Source organism: Labrus mixtus, chromosome 2, assembly GCF_963584025.1.
Source record: "Labrus mixtus chromosome 2, fLabMix1.1, whole genome shotgun sequence".
NCBI lineage: Eukaryota > Metazoa > Chordata > Actinopteri > Labriformes > Labridae > Labrus > Labrus mixtus.
In genome coordinates, this window is record NC_083613.1 from 15,736,550 (window position 1) to 15,756,045 (window position 19,496).

Sequence of the window (19,496 nt, forward strand, 5' to 3'; positions counted from 1 at the left end):
ACTTTGAATCATCTTGTTGCTGAATTTTGACGTTGCTTTATGAATAAATTTGCCTTACCTTAAATCTGACAGTTTAGCTTGTGCAACTTTAGGAGGAGATGTAAATCTCCCTGGACTTTTGGTCTGAAGGCACCATCATGCCGCCAGTTTCCTGCAGAAATTTCTGCAATATCTCCAACAACATAATTTATTTTTAGCCAGCTAATGTAAATAAAGGCAAGCCCTTGATCTTCATTCTTGGTGTTGTTTATACACCATGAATGTATAAACTGGCTGTAAATTAAATCAGTTGGAATGATTTGTGACACTCTGTCTAGAGATGTGTAGAATACAAAAAGCAGGTGAAGTGTTTTAAGCCTCTGGCTGGAGCTGATGCATGTTTTTTTTCTTGCTGTTTGACATTTATCTTCTTCTAGCTTAATTGCATTCAGGAAAATTAAATCTTCTTTTAGTGTTCTGTAGGAACCTCTCCTTTATACGCGCCACACTTCTACCTGTGGGCACACAAAGAATTAGAGCCACTGCGCCCAGAGTTTCCACACACAAGTGTTAGAATCAATCATGTGTATGTACTCTGCAAAGAGTCTTTCCACAGTGAATAAGTCAGGGCTACAGTTACGTCTACGAGTTGTGAGCTCTTATTATGGCTTTATGGTCCGACTTTATCGTCAACAATGGAGTGCAGCAGAGGGAGGTGTTTGCACAAGGAGCTGCTGTGTGTCAGGCCTGTAGCCACTCATTCATACACACACAAACCTGTCCTGACCTTTGATTTTGTCCCTGTCCATCTTTACTCTTTTATATTCTGTTAAATTCATGCTGCACTTTTCTTTTCACCTCCCCTCCGTTGGATAGCTGAATTTGCAGTGTTTGACACAGCAGCAATTTTCTGAAAATGTTTTGGGCTTTTTGTAGAATTCTTTTAGTTGCAGCACAATTCAATTGTTTAAAAAGTTTTGGACTTTTGCAATGTTTCTGAATTTGCTGCCTGTTTACCTAGTGTCAATCATTGCTGGGTATTTGCCATTTTGTCTGCATCCATATTTATGAATTATGATGTTTAGATGATAAATTGTTGTTAGTAACAGAATTCTTTACAACGGAATACCGCTAAAAGAGTTTACTAAGGTATTCAGACTCATCAACATTTTTTGCAACAGTGTCTATCAGAAATTATTTTTTATTTGTCCTTTCTCTTTTGCATTTCTATTTCTTTAATGTTATACTCCTTATCAACCAGTTTAAATAGGTCTCAGAGCTCCACACAACATGTCCACAAATCCACTCTGATCCTGTATTTGATCAGGCCTATAAACCCCTCTATCTCAGCCCTGCTCAGAACAGGCAGTTTCTGTGTCTGTAGCTTTAAATGTAAATGAGCTGTGTCTGACCACGCCCCCTCTCTGAAAGAGCTTGGGTGTCTCAGGCTTTCTTGCTCCATGTCCTATTTTTTTTACATTGAGAAGGCAGACTCAGAGGGCAAAACAAACACCTACCTGTGGGAGTGTCCCCCACCTGGGGGAGGTGTTACTGCCCTTTGTGATGTCATGAAGGGAAAATCGCCAAACAACCTGTTTGAGCACACATCTTCTGAAAAGTGGAGCAGGCAAAAGACGGAGAGGATGGAGTTCCTTTGCCTGTTCCCGGATAGGGTTTGTCGACAGGCTAGGGACAGATTTTAGTGTTCGAAAAACCTGTGTATTTTGCATAATATGTGACCATTACAAATTTTCTGTGTCCCTATGTTTCGCAGTACCAGCTTGAAGGATGTTTCCTCTGTTTAAAGTGAAATCTGCATTAATAAAAATAATTGTTGTTTTTGAGCAAGGAGCACAGATTGCTTTATGCATAAAGGATGAAAACACACATTATAATAAAAAACATAGCACAGATTTCAAACACATGCATAAAACCTCCTATCTCCTTACACAGTCTGGTGATTCTAAAACAATTATGAAGGGCGCATATGGAAATGTTCTACACTTTTGAGATTAATTGAACTTTTCTTAAAAACATGCAAATAAAAAAATGATTTTTTTCAGACTGACAGCAGGTGAAGGTTAATTGATCTTCGCTAATTAAGAGGAATCCTGAACTGGCTCTTTAATCCCCATTAGCTTCCCTTCATTGTTCAATGAAGCACAGTGCTTTTAATTAACATTTTAATTATTGATGAAGCACCCGATCATGCTCTGTTAATTCACTTATTAATGGAAAAAAAACAACAGCAAACTGATCGTTTCTTTCAATCAATCTCTCTTCTATTTCCCCTCTCAGCCTCCTCTGTCCCATCCTCCGGGCGGATAAACTGAACAAAGTGCTTCACAAAACACGTTTTTATGTTTCTAATGTATATTTAAAATCGAATTGCAAAGAAACACTCCTAACAGTGCTCCTCATGGTCATATTTTCTTGTCATTTTCTTGCTCTTTCTCGGTCACGTTGCTCTCTGTCCCATCTGTCCTTGTAGCATCTCTCCAGCCTCCTTCACTCTCTCCTCTCATCCTACTCCATGTTACTTATTTTTATAACCATTAGCCTTTTATCTGTCTCACTCCTTTCTCTGCTTCTATGCATCTCTCCCATCATCCTTTATATCATGTCTCTGCTCACATCATCCCTCATATTCCCCCTCTTCCTATTTTACAATGCAGACGTTTATTTTCCTCATTTTAATACAACACCAAATGTAACCGTCGTCGTTATGACTGTTTTTGTCCCCATCTGTACTGCAGCTGTGTTTGATTCTCTGATTGTAGCATTAGACAACAAACATGCAAATGTGTTACTTGCCTGGCAGCCAAGTTGTGGCTGTCACATTTCCCACACTGGCTGTCAGTCAGGCTCGGGCACTGTCATCAAACTTTGCTGCACAAATGGCTGTCTGTCGCCTCACTGTGCTCTGTGTGTTGGGAGCTCACATTTTTTTGGAAAGAATCAAATGGATTCGTACATTTGGTATCAACTGATATGTGACTGGACATATTTTTAATGTTTTATGAAGAGAAAGAGAAATGTTTCTTCAACTTGTGTTGAATGTAAATTCAACAGAAGTAATCTGAGAGATAATTTGTGATTTTGTTGAGTGGAGAGAAAGACTAACTGCCAATTTCCACATACTGTAATCAATGCATGCTGTGTTCCGTCAGTGCCACGTTTTTTGTTGTATTGGATGGAGTGCGCCCTGCCCCACTTGGTCTGTTTCTGGAGCTTGAGCACAGCAGAGAGCAGACATGAGCAGCTGAACACATATCACAGGAGAACAACAAGATCACGCGAGGATGAAGAGAAAAATGTGCAAACAACATATTGCTTAGTCTTTCTGAGGATGGGTTGTTTTCCATTTGGGGCCTGTTTTGAAGTATATTGTGTTTTATTTTGAAATTGAACGGACGCGCTTGTGTGTTACCTTTTCTGACTGTCTCTGTGCGGGTCTGGCTAGTCTGCTAAGCTTGACGCATAGTTACAGCGGTCTCCGTCGGAAATAGACTAGCATTTGAAACATTGCAGAGCAGAGTGGTGCTGCTGATGGAGACGGACCCTGGCGCTTGCTGTGGAAACAGGAACATTGACTTGAGTACAGCGGCGCTGTAGTGCGTGCCGCACGGACTTGGAGATTGGAATTTCAATCTCTTCTGCTGAGTTTTTTCACATTTCTGGAAAAACCGCATTGGTAAACTTCCAAAAATGACTGTCAAAATGAACCTCAAGTTGTTAATGAGATTTTTATCAATTGCCAAATTATATGAAGAGGACTCTTCCTCTCCAAAACAAACACACCTGGTGAGTAAAACAGGTAAAAACACACACAAAAAGTGTGAGGTTTGATATGAGGATAGAAAAGTATTTTTCCACAAGCTGAATTATACGCAGACGTCTCCTCCTCTCCAAAAAGACCTGTGGAATCAATCAAAAAAGTATCATATAAAACGAAGTAATTCACACTAACAATTAGTGTCTCTCTGCAGCTCCCCGACAGCAGACTTTGAGCCGAGCTGCTTCTAACTTTAGCTAAATGCTAAAGAGCCCAACGTCTGGTGACAGGAATTCTTTGGTGATGTGACAAAGGTTAAACGAGGCAGACATCTCTGGATGGACTAGAAAGTAATTGACTGGAAATGTTTGAAAGGCTGGCAGACAGCTGGCACTTATGGAACGCCCTGATAAATGGGGGTCTGGAGTTTATGTAGGCTAAAGCAGAAGTTTAGAATATTTGAAGCCATATCCACTTATCAGAAAATGAAGTGCTTGGTACATCCCTGGAAACCCTAAGGACCAGTCATAGACGTGAGTTGTGAGCTGTCACTCTCTTCCACACAGATGACCTTTCATTTAGTGTCCTGTTTACCAGCCTGTGGAGAAGAATGAAGAGTGAAATGCTCAACTTGCAGCTTGCGTGGTGCAGGTGGAGATGCACATTTCTGGCAGAGCTCAGACAGCTGTTGTGTCCAGGCTGTGACTAAAGAGGCTCCACAGATTGTGAACAGATTGCACCAGATCCATTGATTAGGAAAACTGAGAATGAATCTTAAACAACAGCTTCTCCTTCAAAGCTGAGGAGCTCCTCAATGTGAGCTCTCAACAAGCGCCTCCTCACACATCGACTGAATCCTTACAAGAGCTTCTCTGTTTTTCTAACAAGAGTCGGGGTAAAAACAGTAAGTACCTCACCTGTTGGAGCATTTATCAATGAGTCACAGTCAATGAACAGCTGCTGAGGGCCAAAATGTAAATCTATTTCTTTCTTTTTTTTTAATCATCTGATTCTGTACACATTTTTGCTAGCAAACTTGTTGCATGAGAAGTCAGGCACACAAACAACAGATCAGAACATGCAGCAGGAATGGTGTTCTGATTGATTAGCATCACTGTTTGCAACAAATCCTGCAAAATAATCCCTATGGAAATTAATCACTGACAAAATCACCACTTTACCCGCCCATCTTTACGACAATGCAGCAATATTTGTATTTATCATTGAGAGATATTATCCTAAAGGGGCATTGTCATTGCTAGCATGGTTTGCAAGAGTATTCAGTTCATGCAACATTAATCTCAGATGGTTTTAGATTTTACAACGAGTGTGTATTGTGTGGAATATTTGTTGATGTAATTGATAGGGTGAAGAGGAGCTGTTAAAAAAACGCATACACATTTTGCTCTGTAGCCATCAACTTTCATTCCACACACAATTTAACACTGCTAGTTTACATTATGATGTGGAGCAACTGGATTTACAGTTTTGGCTTAAAGAGCTTTAAAGCAGAAAATCTTTTCCAACTACCGTCTAATGTGGGCCATATAAAATGAGCAGCACCCAGTAGTTTTATGTTGAGAGGGAGTTAAGTGTGTTTTCTTGTTTAATATTTCCATGTAAAATGAGTCCAGAGGTTTCTGTAGCAAACCGTTCGGGACAACACTTTTTAAATCTGCTCCTGTAATCACCAGCACTACGATAACGCATCCAGAGAGTCTTCTGGTCTTAAGAAGTGTTGGTTTGACACACAAACACACAACCTTACAAGCACTAGCCTTACAAGTTTATTAAATCTGTTAGAATCAATGGATATTTCTAAAAGCACACGTAAACGATTGAATGCGCTACAGAGCAAACAGTGAATCTGTACGCTAGTCTAGTTTGCATGAATTTAAAAGAGCTGTTGAGCATCAATTTGGGGTAAAATTGGCCCCTTGTCAGGCAAATTAGCCTCAACATGACTAGTTCAAAAACACCCGAGCCAACAGCCACATGCAATTAGAGTCAAAAATCTACAATCTGTGGCGCAGTATTTATAAATGATGTCACACACACACTTTTCAGTGATCAATTTCACCTCTTTCTGACCTGAAAATAATTTAATTGAGTTTGTTAATTTAGTTGACGTTACTAGTATTATAAAGTCAGGGGTTGAATTAAGCTTGTCACAATTTGTCCACATGGAGAGGGTCTGCCTCGTTACGTAGCTAGCGGTGGCAATTGATGCGTTATGGAGCTTTTAGTGGCACCAATCCATTTTTTGTGAATTCCACCTTGAGTATGATTCTTTCCATTCACTGCAGAGTGGATGAGATGCAGAGGTGATACATGGAAGACTTTGTTGTTAAAGATGTTTGTCTAATTTTGCTCTTCACATATTCCAGTTATCATTTCTGAGGTTCTAAAACAGACATATGATTAATAGAGATACAGGCGGTTGAAATAGAAATACAGAGGGATGTCACTGTACACATAATGTGTTCTCGGCAGCCCTGGACATAAAAAATAATGTTAGAGTGATTAACAGAAGCAGCAGCATAAAGCTCTACTGTGTAAGCTGTCAGAAAAACGCCTCCTCCAAGCTCCAGCTCAAACAGCAACTCATAAAGACAGTACATCAGACACACACTTGTTTCAGAACACACACAGAGACTCAGTCAGTAAAAATAAATATACAGAGACCAACATGCACACATCTTCTTCCTTTGAACAGAATGATATCATGCACACTTCTCTAGTTTGAGATTGGGCTTTTTGTTGTCTGAACAAACTGTCCACAATCTCCAAAGCTGAATGTCAAGCTGTAAGTCTGACCTTCCACTTGGACGGACAGAAAACCAGCTGCACTGTGATTAAAACTAACATGACATGAAGGATGTATTTGTAAGTCTTCTTTGTTTTCATGTTCATTTTTTGTCCACTGGAAGTAGCAGCCTGGAGGGCCCGTACCATCTTTGTCCACTGGAAAGCAGGGCTGGGAATCTTTGGGTGTCTCACGATTCGATTCCGATTCTTGGGGTCACGATTCGATTCAGAATCCATATTCGATTCAAAACGATTCTAGCGATTCGATGCTGAAAGTTTGCTGAAGAAGTGCAGTGTGGGTTGCTCTGCTGTTGGTGTTGGTCCCCGCTGTTCCTCTTTCAACTCCGGGTGATGGCGTATGATGTGAGAACAGGTGTTCGTAGTGTTTCCGAAATATTTTACTTTCATTTTGCAAAACCTGCATATTGAATATGGGAGGTTGTAAAATTCGAAGTGTGCCCAAACACCTGCCTTCAATGATGACGGGACTGGCTGAATTTCTTGCTGCTCCATTCTGAGCTAGCCTTAGCACTGAGCAGTGTTTAGCCAAAAATCGATTTTTGGAAATTATGAATTGATTTAAAATCGCGGCGGATAAGAATCTTTATTTTTACATTAATCGATTTTTTGTCCCACCTCTCCTGGAAAGGGAGTGCAGGTTACCACTTTTTATCCACTGGAACAGCACCCCGGAGGGCACATATCCAAGTTTTGTCCACAGGAAGGGGACCCTGGAGGGCACTTTATCACGTTTTATCTACCACAGGGGCATCCAAGAGGGCAACCCTCCCACCCAGCCTCCCGAGTCCACCAGCGGCCCCCAGAGTCAGAGCCCTGAGAAGCTGTTGAGTGTTATCTTCAAAGTGGGTCAACCTTCTCCGTTGCAGCCACTCTCAGCCAGTTTCCGTATGCTGGCAGTCCTAGCAGGCTAATCACTTACACCTGAGTGTTTCAAGCTTCTAGCACAAGCTGACGTAATCAGTAAACGGTAACAACAACTTATCAATCTGTCCACCAAATAACTCTAAACCACTGAAGGTTCATCCATAACAGCTGGAGAAAGTCATGGTGGAAAATGGGCAAACCTTTTATCCATAAATGATTGTCTAGCTTCACCACAATCCATGTGCAAATTTATTAAATTTGGTTTTCCAACAGTAACCACCAAGGCCAGGCATCCAGACACACTGTTTTTAAGTTCACAAACTTCGAGACCCAACAGAGATGTCAGGTCATAACAGAGCGCCTGCACAAGCCTGGAGGAAGACCTTTGACTCACGGATTTCAGATCGATATCCATTTTAACAGCAGCTTAAATTTAAAACTTTCACCACAACATTTGGTTACAAACAAAAGTAAAAGTATTAGACATACAATGTAGCTCCTGGATTGTCCTAAAACAACAGCAATACACACAGAAATACACAGGGCAAAGATCTTCTCCCAGTGACTGCTCCTTCTCTCAGGTTACATTGGACTCTAATAATACTGGGTTCATATAAATTTGTCGTTTAAGGTGTCAACCAACAAACATTATATGCACGGCAATCCACCTTTGGCTCTCTGTTGATGCATAATGGTACTTTTTCTGTCCACGTTTGGTTTGTGTTGAGATGGAGAACTGCATCTCTGAATCATTATCATATAAATAGCATGTATCTCATTAGCACTTGTCACCACACTGGCCTCATGGTGACTGTTTAGTTATACGATACATGACCTTTTTAGTACGGGCTTCCACCTGGTGCTGCAGGTGATTCAAAGAGGTGGAGGTCAGATGAGGTGGAGACTGACTGTCAGAGTCACATCAGGAATGTCATTTTGAGTCACTACACAACTTTGATCCTGGTGGAGATCACAGAAGACGTACAAGAAATAAATCAAATGTGGGCTTGTTCACATTGTGCAGAAAAAGAAAAGAGAGGGAAGAATCAGGGCAGAGAAATGCCAAGGAGAATACAAGAGAATCTGAAGGTGTTTTTTAATTGATGCTTTCCGATTCCTTCTTTTGTCTTTAAGATTCTTGTTAGCACTTCTACATGTAAAGCGTGGCATGTACAGGATATGGGTAATTATTGCAGAAATAGATATCTTCAGGTTATGACAGAATCCTGTCATTGGGGTTCATTTAATGACCTGCTCGGGCTGATTTGTGTCTTCTGTTGTCGTTATAAGGAAAAGAGTTAAACAAGATTACATTCAATACTGATGGAGGAATAAAAAAGGGTTGAATTAAATAGAGAAAGAGATGGAGAAACCAAGAAGTGCAGACAGCAAAGTGCATCAGGACACAGCTGCACAAAGAAACCCTGCACATTGATTACACACACACAAACACACACACACACACACAAACACACACACACACATACACACACACACACATACACACACACATGCATGCAGGTCCAGAAGGTAGGGGATTTAAGGCTCAGTGTCTCTGATTAAGTTGACGGCTTATAAATCTGTGTGACCACTGCTGCCCGTCTTTACTTCTCTCTCTCTGAGCCGTGTTCAGACTCTCTTTATGACTTCTTCAGACTCGCTCTCTTCAATCAGATTTTTTTCACTCTCATGTCTGCATCAGAAATTAGTATTGAATATTGAATATGATCTGTTGTGAACAAAATCACCAATATAATTGCCACCCGTTGTTTAATCAGTCTCGTCTCTTGCTGATGTATCTTCTTCCTTCTTTTGTCTAAAAACCTTCAAAAGCAAAGAGTTAACTGTCCCTCTGAACAAAAAAAACTCCCTACTGACATCAGCTGGTGAATCTGTGTGTAAATAAAAGATGCACACATGACTTAAAGAACTGCTGACAGACTGTAGACTTATCCTATCAGCTTACTATCCCATCAGAGGATCAAATCTAGCTGAATATGTAAAACTCAGCATAAAGAGGAGCAAAAAAGAAGGCAGCGTCGTCCAATTTATACGGTGGCCTTGAAAGCCACATTCTGTACATGCTTTTTCTCTTTCATTAGAAATACCAGAAAATTGTGTCATTTTGAAAAATATACTAAAGACAATAAAAATACAAGTATGTCAATGATTAGGGTCCGACTCATCGTGAATGGCTCAAAGTGTAAGATAAATGTGAGTGTGCCTGATAGGAGCAGAGCAGTGAGATTTTCTTGGAGCTTGAAACTGTTTTGAAAAGCTGCGTTTGTGTTCTCTCAACCAAAGACAAACTCTGCTTTCCGACAGAGGAGGAGGTGAATTCGGTGTTCTATATTTGCATGAATTTTAGCCTGGAATCACCAGACCATTTCAGAAATGCAAATCAGTCTGAGACCTTTCAGTTCATTTCTAACTTTAACTGAAGCAAAAAAAAGAAAAAAAAAAAAATTCTGGATGCTGAAACCAATTAGAGCGACCAAACGGGTGAGGTAAAGATAGGCTGCAAGGCCAGGTAACAGCTCCAATATCCAGTTCATACCGCTTTTAATTCAACATAATACACAAACACATCATTTAGTAGCCAACCCAGACGATGCAAAGCTTCAAATACCGTCTACTTGTTGATCTCTAATGAGGTAGACGACCTCTATTGTTCCATACCAGCGGCAGCCATCTTGGTTTATTATGATGGACTTGGACTTGAGCTTGTATAGCCCTTTTCTAGTCCTCTGACTCTGACTGTCACGTCTACCCAGTCACACCCATTCACACTCTGATGGCAGTGGTTGCTATGTAAAGTGTCCATCAGCAGTAACTAATCCAAATCATACACATTCACATGCTGCCACCGAAGCATTGGGAGCAACTTGAGGTGACGTGTCTTGCCCAAGAACACACTCTACCAACTGAGCCACAGGCCTCGATTTACATGTCTAACTATATTGACTTATATTCCCTTTTCTAATGTAGTCAGAAAGACTGGTTGCAACAGGTTGTCTCTAAGGGAACACTCACACTAGCAAAGTGCTTTAGGTTGTCCCACCTCCCCATTCCCCCCGCTGGCCTGCACTCACACTGCTCCAGGACTAATCAGGGCCTGAGCATGGTTACCCCCGGTACATAACGCTGTAACACAAAACATGAATGGCTTTATGAGATCAAGAAGCGTGCCTTGTTTACAAGAAAAAAGGGACCGTTGGGTCCGTGTCCGCACATCGGAGAACAACACAGAGAACATGTCAGCTACTATACTGACTTTATGTCTTATTTTGAGTCAGATAAAGACTGAACACTCCGGGATTTCTCAATAATGGGGGCTGTCCACGTTTTGTACCCGCATGCTTGTGCTCGTGCGTGAACTGTACTGTGTCAAAGCACACCTCTTCTAAGCGTGCCAGGGCCAAAGAAGTGTACTGTGCTTGAGCACAGATCGGAGCACTCACACTAGTCAAACGAACTGGACTTTAGGGGTGAAGTGGGCTTGGGCAAGGTACGGTTTGCCTAGTGTGAGTGCGCCCTAATTACTCCTTTGTGTCATAAAATCCAACTTGTCCAACTGTTGCTATGGGAGTGATGGAGACTAAAAACAGAATCGGTGAGTGGAGAACCTGCAGAATATTTTATATGGAAAGATAAACCTGCCTCGGCTCCACTCCCTCTCTTGTGTTTCTGTTTACATATATTAAATACCAGATGGCAGGACTACATTTCACGCATTAACATTATGAACTATCAGAGGGCTCAACTGCTGCCTGGAAATGATTTTTTTATTTTCTATTTGGCAGGAAGCAAACAGTAAAGTAAATATCTCTCAAGTTCCAGGATATTGATTCAGAGATAACAAATAAAGCTTTTTTAAGCCTTTGATGCATTCTGAGATTTGCATTTTTGAAAACCCTCTGTTTAGTTTTTTTTTTCTCTATTTGCACTAAAAGTACCACACTGAAGATGGTGGGGAAAAGAAACAGGGTTTGAACACTTAAAAGAAAAAATAATATCTGTGACGGTGTGTTACTCCAATAAACTGTATAAATGATGGACCCCGTTCTTTTTTAAGTCGCCTTTTTGAACACTTCCTCTCCATCCATTATTTCGCAACCATGAGATTCCTGCATAACTACAGCTCTGCTTTATAACATCACAAAGATCTTCTGATATCTACATGTTTACTTTTAAGCATCAATATTATTGGGGCATTGTTTGCTCCTCCGTTATGAAAACAAACAAGATCTACATGCTTCCATTAGAGGAACACTGTTTGTAAGATGACTTGTTCCTTTGGATTTTGGGGATGAATTTCAGAAACTAGAAGCTGGAACAGCTCTGCCAAGGACAGTTCCCTAAGACAAGTGACACTGATGATAATGATTATAACTAGCAAAAAAGCCAGTCTAAAATAGTGCTTTTTTTAAAAGTGACCTGAACGAAGACAGTGTGTTAGCTTCCCTGATCTCCTCTGTCGGGTCACTCCACAATGTAGGGGCCTTTAGTTTTAGTTTTAGTTTTGACCGAGGAGTATTTAGTAATGACCTCCTGGAGGATCTTAGGTCACATGAAGGCTCACAGGGGGTCAGGAGGTCAGCAAAGATTCTGGAGCTTTAAAAGTAATCACCATGATTTCAAAATCAATTCTAAAATGCATTGGGAGCCAGTGAAGGGATTTTAAAACCAGTGTGATGTGCTCTCTCCTGTTGGACCTGGTGATGAGTCTGGCTGCATTTTAGATCAGCTGGAGTTTGTTGACGTGAAGAAATTGAACCAGGATGAAAATAATGCTTGAATTCAGTTATTAACAGATAAAAGTGACCTGATTTTTAACAAGAACATAAACGTAGCCTGACATCTTTCACCTCACAGGTAAAAAATAAAGGATGAAACAAGCATAACAGTGAGGAGGAAATTAACATTCATTTACATGAGACACAGATAGTGATTAGCCTCGGATGTTTTAGGACGCTGCGGTGCAGAGAAACAGATGTCGGAGCAGCTATGCATGCAGGTACACGAGGTTCATACTGAAGGGCATGGGGGTGGGGTGGGGGGGTCTCTGTGACCTCCATACTGATTAAAGCGTCACACAACCAACACACAACCAACATGCAGGATGGGGGGGTAAAGGCTAAAAAAAAAGTCAGATTGTCAGGATTCAGTTTGAGTGAATTCATATACTGGAACGAGAATCGAGAGATTAGAGAAAAGTACAAAAAGTAAAAAGTGGAAGAACAAAAAGAAGAATCTGAGAAATGCTGTCCAATGAAATGCCACAATGTTTTACCTCCAGCCTCCCCTTTTAAAGGCAGATGGTTTCTGACAAGAGGCAATTGGCAATTTTAATTGTAGCCAACATTAGCACCCCTCCACCTCATCCATACTTGGTGACTTCCAACTGACACACCCCTTTTTTAAGCCAATGGCAGGCCTTAAAGGTCCCATATTATGCTTTTTCTGGTTTTATATGCTCTTTAGTGTGTTTTCCAAGTGTCCTGTGCACGTTTAGGCACATCTATTTGCAAAAATTCAAAGTCCGCGGAAACGCGGCTTCTCCTACGTCCTCCTGTTAGCTGTAGCATTAGCTGCATTTAACACTCGGTTCTAGCCCCCCTCGATAAAAATTTGTCAGTCCGACGTCATTGTCAGTGTGAGATCACTGATCTAAGCCCATTGGCTCGTTGTGGCAAGCCCTGCAGCTCATGTTGCACGCCCGTTAACTTCTGTAGCACGCTCACGATATGCCGTAGCCTGCGGTAGCACAGTAGTGCTAAGGTGCTAATGTTTATGCTCCCCTCGGACGGAGCCAGTGGCTGCATTCCCAATATGGTAAAAGAGGCGGGACATTTCCGAGAACGGTGCTGAGCAATTGACCAATAACGACAGAGCGGATCGGCAGACCAACCAGAGCAGACTTGGCCCACGTGGGGTCTAACAGTGTGGGCTCAGCAGAGCGTAGCTGACGGACTCAGAGCGTAGAGGGAGCAAGGAGGAGCAGTACATGAAAACAGACACTTTTTTCGGACTTTAGCTATTGTGAACGTACAAAAGTAGGTACATAGATTAAATATACAAACCCCAAAAAGGGCATAATATGGGCTCTTTAATGCTATTTGGCACTTCCTGGATATGAAAGTGGAGTGAAAGCATGGCAGAGGCAAACAGGTGGCAAACATTTCTACGTGCTAAGTCATGCTATACAGTATGCTAACTTTAAGTCCGACCTCCCAGCTTGCTGATGTTAATGTACAGTAAGGTTGACTGTGTAAGAATTTTACATGCATGTGTGTGGAGGTGGCTTTATGAAATGGTCTTCAGCTCCACTGGTATTTCTGCACAGAGGGAGGATTTCTTAGAGTTTAAAATGCTTCATATCCCTTAAACATGAACAGTCTGTTCCGGCTATTTTAGTCCATTTTAGCTTATTCAAAGTATGACTTTGCATAAATCTCAAACTACTTTTATCTGATGGCGTCATTTCCCTTCAGTTCTCCTTACACCCCCCAAAACACACACACCACTCTCTGCACACAGAGACTTGTCCCTCCTCTTCAGTAGTCTCTCGTTGGATGTGTCTGTTGAATTGACTGTCCACTTCACCTCAATGTTTCACAAAGTCGCAGAGGTTAAATGTTCTAGCGAATCTGTTTTGAGCGCTCGTGAGTCACAATGGAGGACGATGATGATAACGACGTACATTACAGGAGCGATCAAGAAGAACGTGGTTCTCTAACCCTAACCCAACTGGGGAAGATTCATATGTAACAGAAAAGGTCTGTCCTCAATTTTGGACATGCCTGAGCACACCTCTGTATGTAAGCTTGTGTGTTTGTGGTTCTCTTCAGAGGGTGTGTGGACCCTCCTCAGGTCGTGTCCTGGGGGAGGAGACTTATCAAACGATCTGAAACAAAAGATAGATAAAATAATAAAACGAAAATCCATCCTATAAAGGTGTCAGAGTGTCATTCATCTGCATTCATTTTTTTAACTCTTCATTTTTTATCTGATAAGTTATTTGAGTTGAACGCGTGATTTGACAGCAGTAATTCTGTTTGTACTTTTTTTAAGAATAACTTCTCTTTGGCTAACCACTGGTTTCACAATGCTGCTCCTGAGAGTTTGTGTGCAGATTAAACAGAACAGTAAACATGTTTACTATGAGTCACCAGAGGAGCACATTAGACACTGTTATTACTAAATGTCATTGACGTCTTTTTGTCTCTGTGTTTGTTTGCAGGTGGAGGACAACAACCTTTCTCTCTCTCTCTCTCTCTCTGTCTGTCAGACTCGCTCTGTTTTTCTTCAATCTCTGTCTGTCTCTCTCTCTGCCTGTCCATCAGTCTTTCTGTGTATGCAGCTGAACAGCAGCATGCCTGTATGTTTACCGGCAGCACAAGCAGAAGCATTATGGAAGTGAAAGAGCGACGTCCATACTGCTCTCTCTCCAAGAGCCGCAAGGACAAAGAGGGGCCGTACACAGGTGAGACAGAAGAGTGACATAAATTTTTTTCCTACAGCTTCATACAAACTGTAAACTCATAATGAACGATTCTTTATTCTGTATTAATCTCTGTAATTGTAATTCAAACAGATATAGGGATAATAAAGAATGAGCATGTTTATGTCTATGCTGTAGGTTCATCAGGGGACAGTGAGGACTGTGCCATCAGCTCTCAGGGGCTCCGGGTCCCCACTCAGAAGTCCTACTCGTCCAGTGAGACCCTGAAGGCCTTCGACCAGCACCAGGACCAGACCAGGTCAGCCCTGAAAGCTGCAGCAGGAATTCAAATGTGTTCAGATCTAAAATATGCTCAGTTTGGAAAAATGCTAAAGAAAGGTTTGTGGTACATAGATGTTAAAGCAATACAGTCAAGACTTTATTTTGGAGCTGTACTCTGAAAATCATGAATCTTAAGATCATATTTTAGGCATTATAAGGAAATTAAACCAAAATGTACCAGTGCCAGCGATTTCTTTCGGGCGTACATGCATAGCATTCTTAAAAAATTCCTGTACTTTTTCCTCACATAGAGTATGTGAGCAAATGGGGCCCAAAATCATCGAGGATGTAGACAGCTTATCTGTGCTCCGTTCCAAGTCTACTTTCAACAGAGCATGATGCAAGCAAGCATCAAGCTGAACAGAATTGACGGACTCAGACAGGAAGTCAGGCATGGAAACGCACAGAGCATCCGGTCAATTTCAAAATAAAACCCAATATACTGACTCCCAATCATTTATACCATCAGTTCATCAACATGATTTCAAACAGACACAAACTGAACCGCAAATCAACCTCGGAAAAACACGTTTTTTTTCTTTATCCCCACTTGATATAAACCCGTGAGTACAGCTGCTCATGGCTGCCCTGCTCTACACTCACACCTCAGAAAAGAAGTCAGCGGGGGCTCACCCTGTAGGAGGGAGCAAAACCGTACATGGACTCTGTGGCGATTACAGGTCACAGTATTAACTGAATACTGCCCACTCATTGTGAAACAAAAACATTAGTTTTTAATGTCAACTAATACATGAGCAAGTATCCAGTTAAAGAAATCAGCTCCACTTATTTGGTAACGTTCATTGTAATGGGATATGGACACTTACTTTTTGATATATCATCCAAAGTGAAATCGTCCCATCAGCTTTGACGTTGTTGTTGCTGTTTATTTTAATTTCAGGTAACGCTCTGTTTGATCCCAGATTAAAATCATTTATTTATGTACCTATAAAACACAATTAAATAAAATCGTTTTTATTTCAAGGACTATTTATTTCGAAAGTATAACAGCTGATGACATCACTCCTTTGTGTTTGACAGGTTACTGTACGGGACGACTAAGGGACACAAGGAGATGGTTCACCGTGAACAGGATGATTACAACAGACAAGGTGGGACAGACACACACACACACACACACACACACACACACAACCTTTTTTGCATGTCTAAACTATAAATTAAAAACACATATTGTACTCGCTCCAGTAGATTGCTCAGCTGTGAAACTTTCTGTGATGGTTGCAATGAAACAACAAACTCCATTAAAACAAAAAGCTTATTTTATCTCACTGAACAAACAGGGAAGCTAAGGCTTTACTTGTCAACTCAGACCTCCCACTTCACAGTGTGTTTGACCTTTGAGCCCTCAGGTCTTCGTTTGAGAGTTCCTTTGAGAAAAATAAAAAGACTCCAGGTCTCATTTGTGCCTGTTGCAATCAATATATTAAATAACATTTAGCCCTTTGGTTCCTCTGTTGGCACATGTTCACATCTCCACGTTGCACTTTAATAACGTGGTAGGAGTTCCCATCTGAGGTATGAGCTCATGACTTATTTTATTACGATGTTTTATGTTGTTTTATATTTTGTTGTGTTGTCTGATTTTTTTTACTTTGTTTTGGTTTATGTTTTTCGATGATGTTGTCCTTGTGTTTGTTGTCTTCTGTGTGCTCCTGCTGCAAAAAAAACCATTTCATCTTATGGGACAATAAAGAATCTGAATCTGAACAGATGAGTTCTCAAATATCTGTTTTTTTACATAAAGAAACACATTAAAGGGATGCATGACCAATTGTTTGTGAATCTTTGTCTTTTGTTTTTGATGGTGACTCTTGGGTATTTATTTAATCACAGATTTCTGTATTGGTATTAATATATACAGGGTTAATAATGGAAAAGAGATGTTAATGATGCTTTTAACTTTTCTAAAAATATTCAACAACCAGACAGTGCTATAAGAAACAACGGCAGTGAGATGCCTTACAGGGAAAAGGGAATATAAAATGAAGGAAATGTTAAAAATGGCATATGAAATACGCTGAACCTCAGAGAACATCCATTGTTCTGCAGCTCCAATTAACACAGCGTCAATATTTGAGAAAGGAAAAAAATCGTAATTACTCAGTCATCTTATCGCCTTCGTTTTCATGCCGGCCTAATTTGAGCTCATTTAAAATTAATATAACTTTTAATTGAACGGCAGCACTCGTTATCTCTTGTTGTGCCATTAATTACGGAAAGCTTTTATAATTTCCCCTTTTCATTTGCTGATTAAAGATGAAGAGGCACACACTGAGATGTGATCGTTTATTTCTTCTACATTTTTATTTTAAAGGATTATCGCACCTGTGTGTTTCTTCATCCTGATTTCAGCTCATTGCAGCTCCATGTGAAAGAGTTGCTCCTGATACATTTGAAGAAAAATTCACTCTGCTAATATTCACCAGCCACCAATTAAAAAAAAGAAGAAGCTGGCTGTCGGGAATCTCAGAGAAATTTACGATACAGATCTGTGCTTTCAGGCACTCGTTGTCCGCTCTTGTTGCTTTCAGCCAATGAAAATGTCCAAAACCCGATCATTGCTTTGTCCCGGTGTTTCTCACAAATGGATCCATGCTTTATTTATTTCTCCTGAAACACACTTCCTGCCAGTATCAATCGGTGCTCCCTCCACCCACACCAACAGGTGCTGCTGCTCGAATGTAAAAATGAAATTGTTGTTCCAGGAGACATCATTAAAAAATGGCCCGCAGCCACAAAACCATCACCAATCCTTCTGATTAAAAGTATGAGAGTTACAGGAGTTTTAATGCAGAGCTCTTCATTTGTGCAAAATTGTATTTTAAATCAATCTCAAATTTAAATCTTTTATTTCTGCAGAATAAAATTTTTACTTAATTAAGAATTGTCGTGAATCCCAAAAACTAAGAATTATTTAGACTTCATTCTTCCTCCCATTGACGTAAACTGTTACGAATAAATAACTAAATACCTTACATCAAAACATTTTCATCTGCCGCTCATTTTAATTTCTTTTTTTTTGTATTTGTGTCGTTACAGATGAAGTGTTGGGGATTTGTTTTCTCTTTTTTTTTTTTTTTTTTATAAAAATTTTTAAAAAAAACTTGGGGTGCCGGTGGCTTAATGGTTAGTACATGCGCCCCATGTGTGGAGGCTGTGGTCCTCCAAGCAGGTTGCCCGGGTTCATATCCGACTGGTGGCTTCTTTCCGGCATGTCATTCCCTCTCTCTCTCTCTCTCTCTCTCTCTCTCTCTCTCTCTCTTTGCCATTTACTCCTCTCTCCACTGTCGTGACTCTACAATAAAAACATTAAAAGCCCAAAACTAAAAACTAAAATTTGTTCCTCAGAAGATGAGTTTTAAATATTCATGAACACATATGTTAAATTATACCGAAAAATATTTTTAATTTAGGAATCATGACATCATTTATTTATTTATTCATCCAGTCAGGAGATTGATTTTTTTTTAATGTGTGATGGTTACGTCCTCTTATGGCTCCATTAAGTGTGACGCAGTGATTCATTTCATCAGTTTATCTAAAGATGGGATCTGTTTGAGGAAATAATTAATTAAATTATGAGGAAAAATCACCAAATTATTCTTTATTATAATTATTATTAGTCTTATTGTATGAATCTGAATTTTTCTGTTATTTGTGATATTTGAGCGTTACAAGACGTTGATTATCTCTGGACTACTGTCTGATAAAACACGCTGGATGGTGTGTGAGAGGTTGTGAAGGCCATTTTCACACACAAGAGGAAAGACAGCATTAATATAAAACCGTCAAACTATCCGTCTTTAAAATTGCACACACACAGCCTAGAACCTGAAATAATATATCAAAATATATAAAATAATATTCTTTCAAATGTGTTTAAAAGGCTTGATGAAGTCTCCGTGTCTGTGTCGCAGGTCAGCACTTCAGTCTCCGTCAGCTGGGAATCTGCGAGCCGCCGTCCCGCCGCGGCCTGGCCTTCTGCTCCGAGATGGGCCTCCCCCACCGCGGCTTCTCTGTTGGAACGGGCCAGGACCTGGATCCCGACAGTCAGGCTGTGATGTCACCGGAGCGCGCCATGAGGCTGTGGGGCCGCGGAGGTCTGGGTAAATCCTCCGGGAGGAGTTCCTGCCTGTCCAGCCGCTCCAACTCAGTGCTCACTCTGACCGACACGGAGCACGAGAACAAGTCGGACAGCGACAACGGTAGGACGCCACGCTGACGCTTTGATTTCTTCAC

The 19,496-nt window shown here is 40.7% G+C and overlaps 1 protein-coding gene across 3 annotated transcripts in view; it reads left to right on the forward strand.

The window, feature by feature from the left end:
* Positions 1-19,496, forward strand: part of tenm3 (teneurin transmembrane protein 3) — a 318,509-nt gene that overhangs the window by 60,596 nt on the left and 238,417 nt on the right. For all 3 annotated transcript variants that reach the window (XM_061052965.1, XM_061052966.1, XM_061052967.1), the window contains exons 4-7: positions 14,691-14,933; positions 15,090-15,210; positions 16,275-16,345; positions 19,175-19,462. In XM_061052965.1, coding sequence (XP_060908948.1) covers positions 14,831-14,933; positions 15,090-15,210; positions 16,275-16,345; positions 19,175-19,462 — 583 coding nt within the window. In that variant the 5' untranslated portion in view covers positions 14,691-14,830. The remainder of the gene's footprint in view (positions 1-14,690; positions 14,934-15,089; positions 15,211-16,274; positions 16,346-19,174; positions 19,463-19,496) is intronic.